This window comes from Mastigoproctus giganteus, chromosome 6 (genome assembly GCF_048544385.1).
Source record: "Mastigoproctus giganteus isolate SK-2022 chromosome 6, ASM4854438v1, whole genome shotgun sequence".
In the NCBI taxonomy this organism is placed as follows: Eukaryota; Metazoa; Arthropoda; class Arachnida; order Uropygi; family Thelyphonidae; genus Mastigoproctus; species Mastigoproctus giganteus.
The window spans coordinates 68146877-68165934 of NC_143580.1; the positions used below are offsets into that span (position 1 = coordinate 68146877).

The 19058-nt window shown below is 39.1% G+C and overlaps 1 protein-coding gene across 1 annotated transcript in view; it reads right to left on the minus strand.

Annotated features, from left to right (window-relative positions):
• Positions 1–18635, minus strand: part of LOC150084394 (cell adhesion molecule Dscam1-like) — a 687198-nt gene extending 668563 nt beyond the window's left edge. The window contains 1 exon segment of the mRNA XM_090376030.1: positions 18528–18635. Coding sequence (XP_090232156.1) covers positions 18528–18603 — 76 coding nt within the window. The 5' untranslated portion in view covers positions 18604–18635.
• Positions 18636–19058: the final 423 nt, after the last annotated feature.

Sequence of the window (19058 nt, forward strand, 5' to 3'; positions counted from 1 at the left end):
GAAAGACAGTACTAACACAAGGTGGCTGCTATCCTTCAACATGCATTGGGGCATCTCACCTATGGTAAGTAACGTTTAATTGCAGAGGTCACATGACAGGTAGTTGGCGGTACCAGTTGAAAGTAGGATATAAAAGGCATGCGCCCTCAATGGCAGATAGATTTAATAAAATGACATGAGAAAAGGGCCTAGATCCCATCAAAAGAAGGGGGAGGGCAGGCTGTATAATAACTGGCAAGGAACGGTTTCAGCCAGATTATATTGCACCAAAAACTTGCAGAAAGTTTCCACCAGAGAGTTATTGTGTCATTAAAACCCATGGGAATTATGGTCAATATTAAAGTTGTGTTTTTTATAACCGGGTGTTTTTACAGTTACTGTCTAAACACATGTTGGAGGAGAGCGTAGATGCAAGTAGCTATAGTGAAAGAATTTTGATTTAAATATTCAGCCGGAATACTCCTTAAGAGCCCTCTCTCTCTCTTCCTCTCCCCTACACCCCACCTAGTGGCACATACTGAAGGAGAAAGCTTTTATCTGTCGTTAATAAAAATTACACAGCCTTTATCTTTCTTCGTGTATTTTATTCTTTTTCATAAAAGTCTTTTATTTAATGGTGTCACACCAGATTGACTCTTTTATGGAGAAAATTTTGACCATCTTCAGTTTATTCTGCGCTTTCTTTTGTTGATAGAAAAGTGCTCCCAGTTCATGTCCTTAATTTATAGAAATCTCTTCTTATGACAACACTCAGTCCGGGGAAATTTAATGTTCATTTTTCTCAGCATATCTAAGAGGTTGTGGATATATTCCTTCCTTTGATCAAACTTGCGTAGTCATAAATGTCAATTGCATTTGATTGGCACTTATGTTAAGCCCGCGTGTATTAGGTCAGTAGAATATTTCTTCACTTATTGGTTTGCATGTGTTTTGGGTTGAGAAACCGGGAAATTCCTTTAAGGAACTCCTACAATTCGCCAACCCCCCACTCTAAAAACAACCTGGATTTGACCTGGCCTGTTTCCTTGCGTTACGTAATGTGTGAATTGTCTGTAATATGTTTGAATAACATATTTGTTTATCGGCCTAAGGGAACTTTATTATCATCTAACTAGAGCCCAAGTTCCTTGACATTTACAAATAACCCTACCTTCCGAACAAAGAAACTGACGCGCAAGAGAATAGCAGTATAATAATGTCTCGGTGATGGGATAAGCCCATATTTCTTTGAAGAGGCATCACAGCAAGGCTTCTGAGGTGTCACTCACTTTGACGCTGGATCATTATGCCATGGTGTTGGAAACATCGCTAATGCCACATTACGGGGTGGTGTACCGGAATGGAGAGTGTTATAGCAATGTTCTCCCCCTTCCCTCCGCATTGGCAGGCGGGTGCGGATGATCGTTCATCAAACTTTCTGAGGCTGCATTATCAACAGTGCTTTTCATTTGTTCCGGGTCAAGAATAGCGCTTAGAGTGGGCTAAACTCGTAGGACATCAGCAGGCCACCCAGAAAAGGTTAACTTCACCATTTTAAAGTAGAAATGACCACCTTTCAGGATGTAATGTCCGATAGAACTTTATAATCTTCCACAATGCAAACAATTTGAAACCAGTAGAGAAGCTGGATGTCTCCAAGGACCCTTTTCTCTAATCTCAATTCCATCTTCGTAATATTCACACCACGTCCTATTTCTTTCATTCCGTACTCAGATATAAACTCTGTTTCCATTTCAAAAGATGTATTCTGGATTACAACGCTATGGAGGTAATTAAGTATCTCGTGCATCATTAAACAGCTTGAGAATTTAATCTAATGGGAATGCATCTCCAGATTCCTCTTTAAAAATTAACTACCTCTCCAAACACACGTAAAGAATCTTTCCCGATTGTGTTCTGAAAAAACAAGTTTTTCATTTAGATTTTTACTTGAGTATCTTCGGTAATGTTGGTCATTTCATGGTAATTATGTTTTCTTAATAATTTCTTTTAGTTAAGAAACAGCGCTTGAACGGAGTTTGGAATTTCTGCATCGCAGGAGAAGTTTGGGAATCGGAGATAAACTGGTTACATCCGAGATCGAATATTTAGTTTCTTTCTGTCGCATTAGATAAGATATCCACGCTTCATTAACAGGGTATTATGAAGGGAGTTATTAAGAAGGATCTTAAAGTGGGATTAATAATTCTTTAACCTTTTCTTGGAACTGAATTGAAATATGAAGAATTTCACAAATAAAAGTGTTTGTTTGTTTATTAAGAACCACTTATGAGTAATTCTTAATAAACAAACAAAATAGTGATCCACGAAGTCTTCAGGATTGTAAAAAAGATATTTTTCCATCAAGATATGCCTGATTAGACGGATTAATTAAAACGTTGTGTTAAAAAAGCAATGTCTTATGTAAGTTACGTTTCGTAGGTATTTACAAACCCCTTTCTTCAGAGTAACACCTGGTAGCTACGTTTTAATTAAAAAACCTGTTGGAAATAGCATCGTCTCGTATATAACTAAATTCCTTCTTCCTCTTTTCACTACCATTTTCATCTCTCGATATGCAATTTCATGTTCCGCGTGTAATTTTCTCCTTTCTTTCGGACTATTGCTTGTGCGCCAAGATTTTATTATTCTCGTCCATTATTTATTTTGAAGTGGACTCAACATCGATTCGTAGAAGTGAACAAGACTTTGCACGAGCTCAAATCCACCACACTTCCGGTATTTAGAATACTCGGCTGCTAGTTGAACAGGTAGAATTTGCTTAAAGAGAGAAAGTAATAAAGTCTGCTGTTGAAAAGGCTGAAAGGTAAATTTGGAAGCATAAACCCTGGCAGTAATGATGCGAGTATCTCCACTTCAAAAAATAGACTCCAAAACTAATGCTTTAAACTGGATCCCCTTTTACTTTCCCCCTTCTTCCTTCTACCTACAATCTCATTTGAATTCGGAGCAGCAGTCCAAGAAATGACACAGCTAATACGGAAAATATTAAATTCTCCAGCGCTGTATTTCAAAGAACTTCCTCCGATGCACGCCCCACTCATACTGTAAGCGAAACGGTGGTTAAGCGAGGCTGTTTCCGGTACCAGTGTAAAAAGAAAAAAAGAGAGAGAGAAAGAAAGAAATCAATTCCCAAAAGTGCCTTTTAAAGAGCTGGTTTACCTGGTCTTTTGCCAGAAGATTAGAGAATTTTTAGTGGTCATAGAAATGAGTCTATTTCTGGAGTCCTTTTTTAAAATGGCTTGGTGAAAGTGGGGTGAGAGGTTAATGCCCTATTAGGCTTCTACCTGGGCAACATCAAATGATAAACCTATCCGTTTGTCCCTCCATTTATTAAGCAACCATCTTTGCTTAACGTGTTAAGAATATTCAGTTTGGGCGCTAATTTGTCAATGCTTATCTGAAAATCACCAATTGGATTTAGAAACGACTCTCTAAAGAGAGAACCCCCTTAAGGGTTTTCTTTCTCTTTGCCTTATACATTTTGCATAATACCTGAAACATCCATACCTCACTACTGGGAATTCCGATTATGCCCAGTTCCATTTGAATCGAAATCCAAATGCAGGTCCATTATATTTTCTTTCTATTTGTGTGTTGTTTTCTATGTCTTAGATGTAATATCTGCGTGAAACGAAAAATGTCTTCGTTGAAATAGCAAAACGCTGGGCAGCCTAATATGAAATCCTAATTACTTGAAGAAGCATACGTCTTATGCTCCAAATCACACCATCGGGTTCAATGTTCAATAATCTAAATGCCTGCAAAATCACAGACTTTATATATTAATACGTACACTCTTTCTTGTTCATGGTTATCCTGTAATGTCTGTGGTCTTGATGTCTTTCAGGGTCACAGCCTAAACTTCTCTAGACAATTTTTGCTTATTAGATGGAAGAAGTAACTATCGGTGGATTTGGACTCCTTTTTAAGAGGACTTTCTTCAAAATAACCTAGGCATAAATAGTCTATTTGTTTGTAGAATTATAGCGATTTATCACTTTTGATGATGGACAACATTTCACGCAACTGTTATTTGTGTTCAGAGATTTCAGTACTATTCCGAGTTAATATTGTTTTGTAATATAGAAACTTCAAGGAGTTACGAGGGGTAGTTAGAGTGGAGAATATTTCATTTTAGTAATTAGGGGCATAGTCAGTGTCGAAGCAGACTGGCTTCATTGAATTACGAGTTTAAAACCCTCCAGGAAGGCATCAGAAACGGGTTACTGATCGTGGAAGCCACGGGGTTACCCACTTTGGAATTGCAATCCAAACGTGGTTTTCTTTCAAAGTCTGTGGCATTTCAACGCTGTGGTTTCTTTGTAGTGATGAAAAGCTGCTTATTGATTGCTATTTGTAATTTTTATTCTATTGTTAATGGCCCATCGATGGAAGGATTCGATAGACAATCATGGGTTCATCACTTGAGCTATGTATTGAAAAACTTGGACTGTCATCCAGAAGACCTGAAAGACGCGCTGTCAGACCTGTAAATGTTTTTGATATAGACACTCTTATTAGACTTTTGTGCACCAATATCATCAAACCAAGCCATAAGAGGCAGTGCATTATGATGTAATGCATTTCATGCTGAAGCAGACAAGCAGCATTATCAGAGTGCCAATATACAGCGTCACATTCATTGTTCCACGAACGATGATCAATGGTCCAAGGCCAAACCACGAGAAAGAACCCTATACTGTAATAGCACTTCTGCCAATCTTCACAGTTGGGATGACTACTCTAGTAAATAACGTTCTGTAGGAATTCGCTAGACCCAAACAGAGCAATCAGATAGGTACACCGTGTATCGCGATTCGTTATTCTATAACACGTGTATAAACATGGTAATACTAACGTAGGTTTCGAGTACTTTGTCTTCAAAAAATTCTTGGTTTAATTTTTTCAAGATAATTCTCCGCTTTACAGATAAATTGGTTTCCATGAAAACTAAATTTATTGGATACCACAATCCTATTCGATTTAGTAGGGAAGTATTTCGAAAATGAATATTCCAGAACGGACAACAAAAGAGTTTGTCTTTAACTCAAGACAAACTGAAACCAACTGAAGAAACACTGCATAACTCTCGCCTAAGACCGACTTACTTGACCACGATGCGGAAAAAGCCCACAAAAATGCTACCCGTCTTTACTGTATTGAAATCCAGACATTAAAAATTAGACACAATATATTGACCCTCATGGCCTTCGTTGCTTTGCCGCTTAACACTCTCCCAGCCTCTTTCGTTACGGTGTGAGGAAGTGCAACGATCGCAATACTAACTCAGGCCGATGTCAATTTGAAGTCGAAGTTGGGGGACTGGTGGCATTTGAACTGTGATTTAATGGTCCGAGATCTTGAGCTTTGAATTTGTAAACTCGAGACCGTGTCGGATCAGCAGGCAATCGAGTAGTTATGCCAATGCCCGTAATATCATATGTCCCATGTGTCAGGAAATTTGCTTTTGAGTAGTGATTGGGCACCTGCGAGGTGGTCTCATTGAGGTGTTTAAGGCTATGAATGGATTGAACAACCTCAGTGCTGATGGGATTTTTCCTATTGCCTAGAACACGCATACGAGTGGGCGTAAATTGAAATTGAGGAAGGATGGTTGTAGGATAGATGTGCAAAAGTTTGCTTTCAGTTATCGTGTGGTTGATCGTTGGAACAAATTTCGATCTGTTGTGGAAGTGAGTAATTTGAAAAAATTCAAGGAAGAACTAGATGGGTTATTGGAGAGGATAGGCAAGTGATGTGGGAAGGGTTTTTTTTTTTTGGTGATGCTTCATAAGCTTGCTTTCTTGACGACTTGCCACTACTAATGCTAATAGTTGTCCGTCAGATGGGTTCGGCAACCTGGATATGCGCAATTGCTCATCCATATCCATAGTTTGTACCTGAGGAGGGAGTTGGCATTTGTGAACAATGCGTTTTTGGGAGCAGCGTTCCGAGAAAACAATGGCTATCCAAATAAGAAATTTCAGCTGCATATGCTATTTTCAAATACCCCACCGTCTTTGGATCACATCTGAGAAGGCGTTTAATTTTCCATCTGAAAACATTTTGAAATGTCGAACATCAACTTTCAGTCAAAAAGGACTTCCCAGTTCTATGTGCCAAGTGACGTTCGGTGTGGGCTTACCATCGATTTGCTCAGCAAGCTTTGGGAAAGGTTTTAATGAGAATACAGAATGCCAGGATAGGGATTTATTCTGGTATAAGAATGCCAGGATAGGGATTTATTCTGGTATAAGTTTAGGCCAAACTATCGGAAATAATCCATGAGCAGATTTAGATTATTCTTAATTGATGAGGTGAAGTGGAAAGTTATTCCTGTAAGATATTGCGTACCTTGTGTCCTCATATATAGCATAGTGCATGCAAGCACCGTCCTCTCCACTAATCGTGGAAAATGTCAGGGTTCGAATCCCGTCAATGACGCGAGGAATTTTTATGGTTTTTTTTCACAACAATGCTGAGTTAGTTCGCCTTAGGTGAGGGGTTTATGTTCCCGAAAATTCGGGTTTTTTGTCCATAAAACAGGTAAAGTCGACCACAGAATACACATTATTTACAGACATTATATATACTGCGCAATATGGCCTTAGTCGCTGATGCCTAAAACCCAGCAAAAATAACAACATGTGGACATATGTAATGGGCGTCATCTGGAACATCTGTTCAACATCGTCTCGCGTCTGCGCGATGAACAGAATCACTGTAAAAGGGCCAGAAATATGTTTGTGTACGTAGAGGCATGTTCTGTTGTTGTCTGGCCGCTTGGCTACCCAGAAGCATCAGTCACCTGAAGAGATGATTCTTCAGTTCTCCTTTTCTTCGCAGAAACAGCTATGTGTTGTAGACAATCCCAGCTAAAAAAGCTTCTCATTGAGGAAGCCATGTCCAGTGGTTTCCTCAATGAGAAGGTCAGTGCAGCCAGGACTTAACAGGTTTCGTTGCAGTAAACGAGACCTGCGGAAGGAAATTTTCCAGTAACAGCGCCTGGTTCAGAGGTATCCCATCTGGTCTGCCAAATGTTTATTAGTTCATTGTAGCACCTGAGTCTTTCGGCTTTGGAGTTGCTGTTTAGATCCAGTTCAATTTCAAGGATTATAGTTGGAATTTTCTTCTTGATCCCGAAGTTTAGGCCTCGATAGATGACGTACAACTCAGTGGTAGTATTCTGGTGATCACTTGAATTGCAGCTGTGGACATTGCCCGGCAAATTCTATGAGTGGACAAAAGCATGCTTCTTCGCTGAATGGAGTTAAGCTTGTGTCTCATTTTGACTAGCTTCACTTTACGAAACCGTTTGAAACTCTATGAAATTACAAAGGGCAAAAAGACCGCTCTGTAGTATAAGGAGAGCGTTTTATTTCAGGTCCCCAGTCACATCTGAAAATTCTAATGATGGCTGCTGAGAATCTTTTAGTCTTGGTCCCTAAGTATATAAGATGTTGGTGGAAGCTCAGCTTATGATCAATAATCACCCCCAAGGACTTTCGTCTGTGTTACGATCAGGAGTTGCTTTCCAAAGATCTTAATTCGTGGTGGGCGTCTGAGCATCTTGCTTGGATTTGAAGAGCATCATTTTCGTTTTAATCGCATTGATTCGTAGTTTATTGAGCACCGTCCAGGAGTCGAAATCGGACAGGATACAGTTTGCTTTACACTCTAGATCGAAGCGGGATTTTCCAAGAACAACAACAATAACAAGAGTAGTCTTACCTTACTGTCATCTGTGTATGTTATTATGCTTTTTTTATATCGATTAAAATCTAATTCTTAGAATTTAAACACGCCATATTGACGAAGAAGAGATCATTTATTTTATTCAAACCTATTTGTCTATATTGAAGAAATGTAGAAATATGTTAGGGATCAATACTATTTAAAATGGAGAAAGTTTTATGGGTTTTTTTTTTTTTTTTCAATACAACGGTTGAGTTAGGTTTCGGACAAGTCTCTTGGATTCACTCTAGGAAACTCGGACTTTTCATCTAGGAAAAAATAACTGGCTGCATTATACACGTAATTTTAGATAATATATTGACGCCTCATGGCATTAGTCACCTCGGTCCGAAAGCAAGAAAACAGTCCTCTCTTGAATGAGGCTTTAACTGTCAATGGAATCAACTCTTCTTGTGGCGAATCGCATTAAACAGATGATAATCAGCAACTTCCGAAATTCAACCATGGGTGTTAGATTAAGGGATCCTGATAATACAGTGGGTAGCGATGACTGAAGTAATTTTGAAGAAATTGTGAGCTTATCCGTAGAAAACAAGTACGAGAGGAGTGAAGTCTGGTGATTGTATAGTTTAGTCTTTGCCGGATTAACTATTACGTCGATGATAGAAAAGCATTATAAAAACATTAATCGGATTCTGTACCTGTAATGAACCAGCTGTCAGACAACGGTGAAAGGGACAACAGATGCCGAACAACCACCGCGACAAAAAAGAATATTAAAATCTTTATTTGATGAAAGATAATGAACCTTGTTTATATATACTTATAATATTGTTCAAAGTGATCACATGAACCGATACATACTTGAAGTCTTTCGTAGGGCTGTTGGAAACATTTTTTTAAATGCTGTATATTTGAGCTGACTGCTGGTACTTTTTTTTTTCCACATGTTTCAATGTCCTCTACTCCGTGAATTCATTGTTCTTTCAGAGAGGATTTGATTTGGTGAAAAAGAAATGGACCGGTAGGGAGGAATCTCAGGAATAAAGGGTTGATTTAGCTCCACGATTTCATGCTTTTCCAACCGGACTGCTCGGTAATCAGCGCAGAATGTTCTGTTGCTCAAAACAGTGACCATACCTTGAACAATACAACAGCGGCTCCAACAAAACTGTGGGCAAACAACTTTTTTTTTTTTATGTAAACCCCAAACACGAGAGGTATTAGAACCTATAGTACTTAGTACCGTGCTTGGGTTGGAGGTTGAGAAGACGAAAGAAGATATTTGTTGACATTAGACTTGAACTTCTGTAGATTGTAATTCTCAGGAAATACATATGAAGGAAGGTTGTTCCAAAAAACGGCAGTTGAATGTATAAATGAGGAAGATGAAAAGTTGGTTCTGTGGGTTTGAAGTTGGACAGTAAATGGATGTTGGCTTGTGGCGGCACGTGTTCGCACTGTTTTGAAAGAGAGAGCAGGAATTATTGAAGCCAATTCAGAAGAACAGTGCCCATGGAAGTATCTGTAGAAGAGGCATGCAGCAGAAACAGTACGTCTATGAGACAGCGAGTGGAGAGACTCTGTTAGAGATGAATCATTGTTTAACCTAACTGCCCTCTTCTGAATGGAATCAAGAAGCCTGAGAGAGGTTTTGGGGGCATCACCCCAGATGTGGGAACAATATTCCATGGCAGGGCGGATTTGCGATTTATACAGAGTGAGCAGCTGTTTGGAAGAAAAGTAACGCCGAGAGCGAAAGAGAAAACCAAGTTTTTTAGATGCAGAGGAAGCAATATTTGTAATGTGCTTGTGCCAAGAGATATTAGAAGTCAGGGTAATACCCAAAAGAGATATATCATGTCTTGAAATCGGAGTGTCACCAAAGACAAGCACAGGAGCAGAAAAATCCTTTTTGTAAGATATAAAGCAAGACTGAGTTGTAGAAGGATTGAAATCAACTAAGTTGTCTTTGCCCCACTGGAGAATTACCTGGAGGTTGGCATTTAAGGAATTGGTAGCAGATATTCTAGAAGTTGAAACTGATTGAGAAGGGCAAGGTTTCTCAAAATGATAAGTGGAATGCAATGTGCTATCATCGGCAAAACTATGGATAGGATTTCCAGTCAATGGAAGAATGTCATTAATATATAAGAGGAAGAGTGGGGAAAGAACTGAACCTTGGGGGATCCCAGTATTAGTGAAGAAGTTAGAAGACGGAGAGCCATCTACCATCACCCTCAGCGAGCGATTAGAGAGAAAACTGGATCATCATCAGCCATTTTCAATCCACTGCAGGATGAAGGCCTCTCCAGTAACTTTCCAGTTCCTTCTGTTTTGAGCACTGGCCATCCATTTACTACTCAAAAACTCATGAATTTCATCTATCCATCTCCGCCTTTGTCTTCCAGGTTTTCTTCTAGCTCCTCTGGGGTACCATTCTGTTATTTTCTTAGTCCATCTGTCATCATGTCTTCGAGCTATGTGTCCTGACCATTTTAGTTCTTCAGTTTTGATAAGAATGTCCTTTACTTGAGTTTGCTGCCTAATACATGTGTTTCTCTTCTTATCTAACAGTCTGATTCCCAATATAATTCGTTCCATTCTTCGCTGTGTAGTTCTTAGCTTCTCTTCCATTCTTTTGGTGAGTGCCCAAGTTTCACTTACATAAGTCATGGTGGGGAGTATACATTGATTCATTATTTTACGTTTCAGACAAACTGGGATATTGCTCTTCAGTATGTGACTATATTTCCTGACTGCTATCCATCCAAAATTTATTCTTCTCTTGACTTCCAGCCAATTATCATTATTACAGCTAATAACTTGTCCCAGATAAGTATATGACTCCACCTTTTCAGTTACTGCTCCTTCAATCATTATTTCCCTTTCCGTGGCATACTTGTTCATCATTACTTTTGTTTTAGCCATATTCATCTTTAGTCCAAAATCCTTACTAACTGTGCATAACTGATTAAGATTTTCCTCTAATTCTTTGGGATCGTGGCTTATGACCACAATGTCATCTGCAAATCGTAAATGGTTTAGGTACTCTCCGTTCACATTGACTCCTTTCTGCGACCAGTCTAATCTTCTGAAAGCTTCCTCAAGGGCAGCAGTAAACAGCTTCGGAGATATAGTGTCTCCTTGTCGAACTCCTTTCTCGATTTTAAATTTCCTACTGTCTTTGTCTAGTCTAATAAAGGAGGTAGCACACTCATATATTTTCTTCAAAATCGTAATATATGGGGTATCTATGCCTTGTCTTTTCAGTGCCCGAAACATTGCCTTATGCTGTATGGAGTCAAATGCCTTTTCATAATCCACAAATGCCAGGCATAATGGTGTTTTATATTCATTTGCTTTCTCCATTAGCTGTGTTATTACGTGAAGGTGATCCATAGTTGAGAATCCTGTCCTAAAGCCAGCTTGCTCTTTCGGTTGATTCTCATCAAGTATTCTTTCTAATCTGTTAGTAATGACCCTTGTGAACAACTTGTAGATGTGGGATAACAAGCTAATTGGTCTATAATTTCCAATTTCTGATTTATCTCCTTTCTTATGCAGCAAAACTATGATTGCATTATTCCACTGCTTAGGCATCACACCTTTTCTAATGCACTTTGTGAAGAGCCTTGCCAGTTTTTGTGTTATGTCTCTTCCTCCCAATTTTAACAACTCTACAGTAACTTCATCTTCCGCTGGGGCTTTCCGATTCTTCATTTTCTTCAATGCATGTTCTACCTCATCAGGAAGAATATCGGGTATGTCGTATGTGTTGCTACTTTGCAATCCATGTTCCCCACTGCTGGTATCATTCCCTTGCTCCTTGTATAATTCTCTATAGTAGTCTTCTGCTATTTGAATTATGCCTTCTCTGCTGTTTATAAGTACACCATCGATATTCTTCAGTTTCAGTATCATTTGTCTTTCTGTATTACTGCTCATGGCTGCTGATTTAAATCATTTGTTTTCCCTTAATGCTTGTTCTACTTTTCTTGTGTTAAATCTTCTTATGTCCTCTCTGAGTCTCTTTCTAATGGCTTTGCATAACTCAGTATACTCAATTTTCTCCCTGTCAGTGTTTTTCTTGCTCTTCATTTGTCGTCTTTGGTTCATCATGACAAGTGTTTCTTGACTAATTTTTTCTTCTTTGGATTTCTGTTTCCCTATAGGTTTCTTGGGCTTTATCACTTTCTGAAAGTTGTAATGTTCCTCGTCGATATCTTGGTCCTGAGCAGTCTGCAGAAGCTCAAACTTGTTCTTAAGTTCCAGTACATACTGCTTTTTCTCCTCCTCTGTTATTTCAAAGACCTTTGTATTATTTACTCGAGTCAGTTTTTTTCCTCTCCTTTCCTACATCTATATCAAGTGTACATCTTACCATTCTGTGATCACTTCCAACATTTACCTTATTCAGGACGGTAACATCATTCACAATATATCTTCTGTTAGTGAGGATGAAGTCGATTTCATTAGTTAATCCATTTGGACTCTTCCATGTTCACTTTCTGTTCACCCTTTTCTTGAAAAAAGTGTTCATTACTGACAGTCCTTGAGATTCTGCAAATTCCACAAGTCTTTCACCTCTTTTATTTCTTTCACCAATTCCAAAATTTCCTATAGTTCCTCTTTCTGCGCTGTTTTGCCTTTTTCCAACCTTATCATTGAAGTCCCCCATACTAATAGTGTAGTGGGTTTTCTGCTCATCTAGAAGACTCAATTTCGGTGTACATTTCTTCAACCTCTTCATCATCATGGCTCGATGTTGGTGCATAAATCATTATAATCTTTAGCTTGTACCTTTTAGAAATCTTGAGTATTAAAAACAGTTGGCAAACCATAAGATGGAAGCTTGTTTAGAAGTCCTTTATGCCAAACATGACCGAAAGCCTTTGAGATGTCAAGAGCCAACTGCTTGTATTTCAGCAAACTTTTCCATTGAATTTATCCATAAATGGGTAACATAAGCCACTTACCGTCCGCAATTTACTTTACAGAGAGAAACAGTCATGGTCCTATGTGTTGTGATATGTATGCATCGGGCTTATTCGTGGAGCTTATTAGTCCAACGTTGTTCAACAGACTCGTGACTATCCGGCGGAGGATTAACCAATGTCTCTCCGGTCCCGGTTAATCGCGTTGTGACTCGTGGAGTCTCCACTTGCCTACATGGAAAAACAAGGAAGTGAGCTTTTGCTGATAAGATTTTTTATGCGGTTAATTACACCAAAGTGCCCCTCTACTGAGACCGACCAACTTGGCCATATTTTGAAAAAGGCTCATAAATATTCCTCATCTCATCGACAGTGGTTCTTTCTAACTCGGGTCTTTTTCACCTGGTGCGAAGTGGACGCCGATTCCACCAACTATGCACTCTCCAGGGGGTGGGGGTGGCAAGGACAGGTCTGTATACTTGACAGTACAATATTTAGTTGTTAGATGACAGAAGAAATACAGTTCGTTATTCTTTCCTTTCAGTAGTCGTATTAGTAACAATTTTTTCTCCCTTAAAGAATACGAATCAGAGTCAATGTTAGTATTTTGAGTGACGAAAATAATGTATCGCTGCTGTTATGAAACATTCGCTTACAGCAAACAAAAGAAAGGCACTAATACCGAAGATGCACAAAAGGAGCTTTCTTTCTTTTAATTCGTGCAGTTTCTTTCAGTGACAGCACGCCGTCTTGGAAAAGTCAAGAAAATTCAAATTTATGACTCATATTTTATTCAGATGGATGAGAAATGAAAAATTTTTGCAACTGGAAAGCAAATCGAAAAATTAAAAGTAGAAAAATAAACTCCGTCTATCTGTAATATGGAAAGTTCGGATTACTCCCAGGAGAGTGATGATGGTATTTTGTTAAAGAGTGAGCTTTCTTCTGTGACCTATAAACTCGGCACCACCTCTGTGACTTTTTGCTTCGTGCACTTTGAAGTACCATGGTTCGTTACTCGTATCCTTTCGCTCTGATGTCACATTCAGTTTGGTGCAAAACAGGACCTTGTTAGACAGCCGATGTCTGGTTTTTCTGTCGCTATCTTTGTACATATTTACGAAGAGGAGAGAAAGAAAAACACGAGACCCCTTTTCTATTATTCATTCTTAGAACAAATTAGTGTTGTACTAAACAGAACAAAATCGTACAGAGAGCGAATAAAAATGATAGTAAAGAGAAGTTTTTTCGCTGCTTCTCTTTATATTGGAAGAGTATGTAGGATTTGTTTTTTTGGAGAGTTGCCCTCTTAATTAGGATTCTGGAACAAGTACACGATCCACGTAAATCAAAATGGTAACTTTTCAAACTATATTTAGGGATGTCTGTAAATAAGCCTTTTATTTTGAAATGTCATTAATATTTACTCACAAAGAACGAGTTTCGGAAGTCTGTATTTTCTACCATTTGTTTGGAATAGTTAATAATTATTAGAAATGGTTAGAAAGTAGAGTCCTCGTGGCTAGCACAGTTGCTGGAATCACCTTCCTCCCCCATACCTGGTGGAAAAGACCCGTCGATGACGCGAGGAATTTTTTATCGACCTTTTTCGCAATGTGGCTGAGTTAGTCGGTCTCAGGCGAGGGTGGCATGGTTTTTTTCTCCAAGAAACTCGGGTTTTTCATCCAGCAAATAGAAAATCGATCTCAGGTGGTATACTGCACATGGAGCAGTATATCATTGTCATTATGTCTTCCTCCGAGTTTAATTTTTTTTTCTCGGAATCAAAAAGAAACCACGTGGTGACTGGTTTGATACGTATGGAGGATCTTAAACCATGTTGTTGTTTCCAGAAAGTGTTGCACAGATTACAAGTCTCATCTGCTGGGATAACTTTTGAAAGAAAGATCGGATCATTCTGGAGATTAAGGAACATATTTACACCCCGTTGCTCATGTTCTTCAGTCGTCATATACGAAACAAATATCGAGGTGATCTGTTCAGTTTCTCTCAAAATGCATTTGAAAACGTGGTGTTATATTCGGTCCACCAATGACAGAACTTACAAGCCCATGTGTAATATGTCCATAAACTGCGTGTGTTATCTGGTCGATTTGCCTGTTCTGCTGGAAGAAAAACCAAAGTTTCTGAAGGGAGGAGGACTTTTCTGTCCACGCCTGAGACCGATTAATTCGGCCATGGAGGAAAATTAAGCCCATAAAAGCTCCTCGCCTTACTGATTGGGTTTCGAACCCGGACCTGTTCCACCCAGTGTTGGGAGGACTGTGATTATAACTACTGTGCTACCGCGCAGATCCCTCACAATGCACTGACATTTTCTGTTCATTATCTACATTTTTATCTGATCTGGTCGTGGATGGAAGGAAGGCGTTGATATTCTGCATGTTCGACGGTGGTTAGCCCATTTTTTTTAATTTCACAAACCATTCAGGAACTTCTGTCCATTGCTCGACTTCTACTCACCCCTTTAGCATTTTGTGTGTTTCTGAAGCTGTTCCTAGAAATTTGTAACAGAACTTTATGCAAAGGGGCTCAATTTCCATCGAAATATCACGAGTTGAGGAGTTGTGCGGGTCGACGTTAAGTGGGAATCTGTTTGTTGATGGAATAGTAGTTTGGTCAAAGATGACTTTGAGGTCAGTGTAACTGTTGACTCTTGGTGCTCTTTCTTCAACAAAAGATAGCAGGACAATCTTTCAAGGAGAATGCAATTTGAGATGAATTTGCCGGATTGAGCTGCAGAACTGTGAAAGGCATTTGTTTAAATCCTGGAGCTTATGGTTCGCTATTGATGACATATCTCCCCCATCGTTTTGGAGGTCTTGTGGTAGTAAAATCTTTAAGCCATCGGCGTAGGTTATGATGTCAGAACGGCTTGTTACAGATGAATTTATTTCTAGCTGGGAATAAGGCTCCAGATAGAACACCTCCTAGAGGTAGTCCTGCGATTATGATGCGTTGGAAGGTTTTCTCTAATGGTAGATGAAGGGATGCTTGGGGTTTTCACCACTAGGGCTGCCTAACCAAAATGTGAAGTAAGTCACCTGATTACAGGCCGCTGTAGCCGAGTGATCAAGCGCGAGGGTGCATAAAGCGTGGTTAAAGCTCGTGTGACTACTAAATACGGTACGCTTTTTCTTATATTGTCTCTCTTGTAAACTAATTTTTACGAAATTCAAAAAAATTTGTTTATAACTTTTTATAGTTAATTAATATGCTAACCCTACTAAGGTTGTATTGACAAACAGCGATAACCCTCGACATTTTGCGAGCTACGCTTCATTAATTTATCGGGGCAAAGTTTGAAGTTATCTGAAGGATACTTCGGCATATTGGAAAGCCCCGCTTGAGCAAGGACTCGCTCTTCCAGAGAAATTTTAAAATCTATTGGTTTATTTGCTATTAATTCTACGCTGCTGCTCTGTTCATAGTAGTCAGTAAAATGAAACAATTGATTATTTTCAGATTTATTACTAGTCTAGACTGCGCTAACGTGTAATATAACACGGGGCCCCTTTCCCCCCTGGTGATAAGCTGAGGTGGTGATAATCTTAGACTTCGCCACGTTTCACACGCAAGCACGCACATTTTGTACTTAGCATCTGCTGGAATAAAATCTGTATTGCCATTTCCGATCCGTTGCATATGCAGGGGTTCATTAAGTGGGTTAGTGACCTCCAGGCAAAGCATATAAAGGCGAGCAGATCAAAACAGCATCTTGACTAATGTACCAACTATAGTAATTCAATCAACAAGGCGTATATCAAGATGTTTACCACACAGTTATCAATCTTTGCTAGCAATCCAAGCAAAGTGCGTTGGGGGAAGATGCCCATTACTCTGAGTGCTTATCAATATCGTAAAACAAAATCACAGGGCTATCTTTTCTGGAAATAGTTTGATTCATTCTGTTTGTTTCTAACTATCGAATATGTTTCTATCCTCAGATATTACTTGTGGCAATCAGACGATAGTCTGCCAGCTGCAGTGTCGCGATGGATGCTGGGTATTTAATCATGTCTCTGATGAGACCAAAGAGGTACTTGCCAGCGATGTTCGCATCACTGCAATGATGATTGATTCACTCTGCTGTTTTGGTGAAACACATTGCTTACCCCCTATAGACATACCAGCTTATCACTAGTAATAAACCTAGATTCGAAACCTGTATTGACTGACAGTTTATCTTGGTTTTTGTCAATACGCTCTGGTGGTGGGAAAAAATCGTATTTATTGTTTTTTATTAAAAGAAAGCTTGAACTCTTTAAGTTAATTATGAATAAGAAATAAAATTTTATTTTATTTATTTTATAATTATAAAATGAAGCGTTATTTGGAACACCTTTATTTTTTTCATGTCAGTGTAGATTACTATTCTTCAGCCAAATGAATAAACGTTTTGCTTGATTTACTGTAATTCTTGCGAAATTCTTTTCTTTCTTTCGGGTAATTTTATTAATGTTTATACTATTACGCAATCAGAGCAAAATATTTAAAAGAAAATGGCTAACTAAAAAGTTTGGGAAGGTCTGCAAACTAATCTATTATTTCTCCAACAGCCAAGCGAAGTTCACATCTTCACTGGTATCAGTTAATAATCTCAATATTCGATCATAGAATTATAAGTTGGTGCTGATTTAGCGTAATATTTCCATTTAAATTGAGATTCCCATAAAACACAATCGTTCATTCGACTGTAAGAGAGATATTTCAGCTGCGCATGCGCGTGGACACGGATGGAGTTGAAAAAAGTCCTTGGTTTCTTCTCTCGAGTCGGTGCAACTCGTTTCTGCTGGTTTATTTCCTAATATATCTTTCCGTTGGACATCCTATCTTAAGGAGGTATCAGATATCAGAGAGATGTCGTTATTGGGAATAGTTTTAAAGTTTATTGCACGCTCACAGATACAGAAGCCGTTATTCTTCGTCTACCAAACAGTTGTCGGTGGAAAAAAAAGATTCCCAGAACTTAATGTTTCAGACTAGACCACAAATGAGTCACTGAGGGTAAGCTACTGAAGAGGTGACAGATTTCACATGAAATTGAGACAATGATTTGTAAGTTTGGAATCTCTGGGTGTTCCGATTTACGCAAATGCAATTCTAGCCATGAAGTATCTTCTTGTTCGAAGTATGTATGACTAGTGACAAAGATATACTTTTTTGGTTAAAAAAATAGTGATATCAGATGACAGACCTTTTTGGCCCCAAGAAAGGAAGTGACTAAGTACCCTGATGATTCATCTTATGGTATTATTATAACGTCCCAACCACAGATGAGTCCGTACTGCCTTCCAACACCTGTTGATTATTTCCGATGCCATAGTTCGAATAATAGGAAATTTGGAAGTGTGGTTTTGAAAGTTGTGATACTCTGAGATTTGAAAATAATGAAATAATGACAGTCTATCAGGAGGAAATAACTGGGAAAAATATGTTTCTGTCTGTTGCATTTCCAATTTGAAATGTCAAAGGCGAAGATCAAAATTTAAGTGGCCAACTGGCCCACAGAAAGTCTGATTGGAGCAGTTCAGAGATTTTAAAGTTTACGGTGGACTTTAAACTTTCTTTTATAACATAGTTTCTCCTTTTATAGACTAATTTTTTCCTGTTGCTGTTAAAAACAGACTGGACACCACTGTTAACCAAAACATCCTCTCCAAATAGCTAAGAGGGTACATCGTTTTGGCAGATAGCGTTGGACGCAACGAACATTGAACTGAAGTCATATAACAGTGGTGTTTCTATGGTAACTGGTCGAGGGCATATTGAAATGCGAGTAAACTACAAAGAGTAGTTAGCGAGACATTTTATTTAGTTTTAAGACTATTAAAAGATTGGTGGAGGTAACTTGAAAGGTTGTTTACTTACCTGAAGACAAGAAGAAGAGAAGACATACTCCATAGATAAGGAATACGCACGTTTCTCGTACGTAAGAGGACAGCATGGTGTTCTTGCTTGAAGATAAAAAAAAAAAGAAACAAAAAAAAAAGAAACTCAGAGGTCACAGTACACGTAACACAAATCTCACAGGTAGTTCACCCCCGCTGAATCAACGCCCCCGTTACAAGCATTTTCCCGCGTCTCATAACTCCCGTACTACAAGCGGAAGGAGCGATTGCACGACAGACTCCCGTTGTAGCACCGCTGTTTTGTTGCGCCTCCACATGTGCACGAGCGTTCATGCTACCAGTACCTCCCCAAGTTCACAAGGAGGCACGGAAGTTCGTTTGAACGGCGGAACTGGCGGCCCGGGTGTGCGCTAACAACCACCGAGCGAATGCGGCGAGTTCGTTGCGGTGACGCGGGCAAGTCACACTCTGACCTCCCCGGCAGATGGAGTGGCTGCAGCCCGAAGAGAAGCCAACATCAATAACTCGGTTTCTATGACTACGCCCCCAG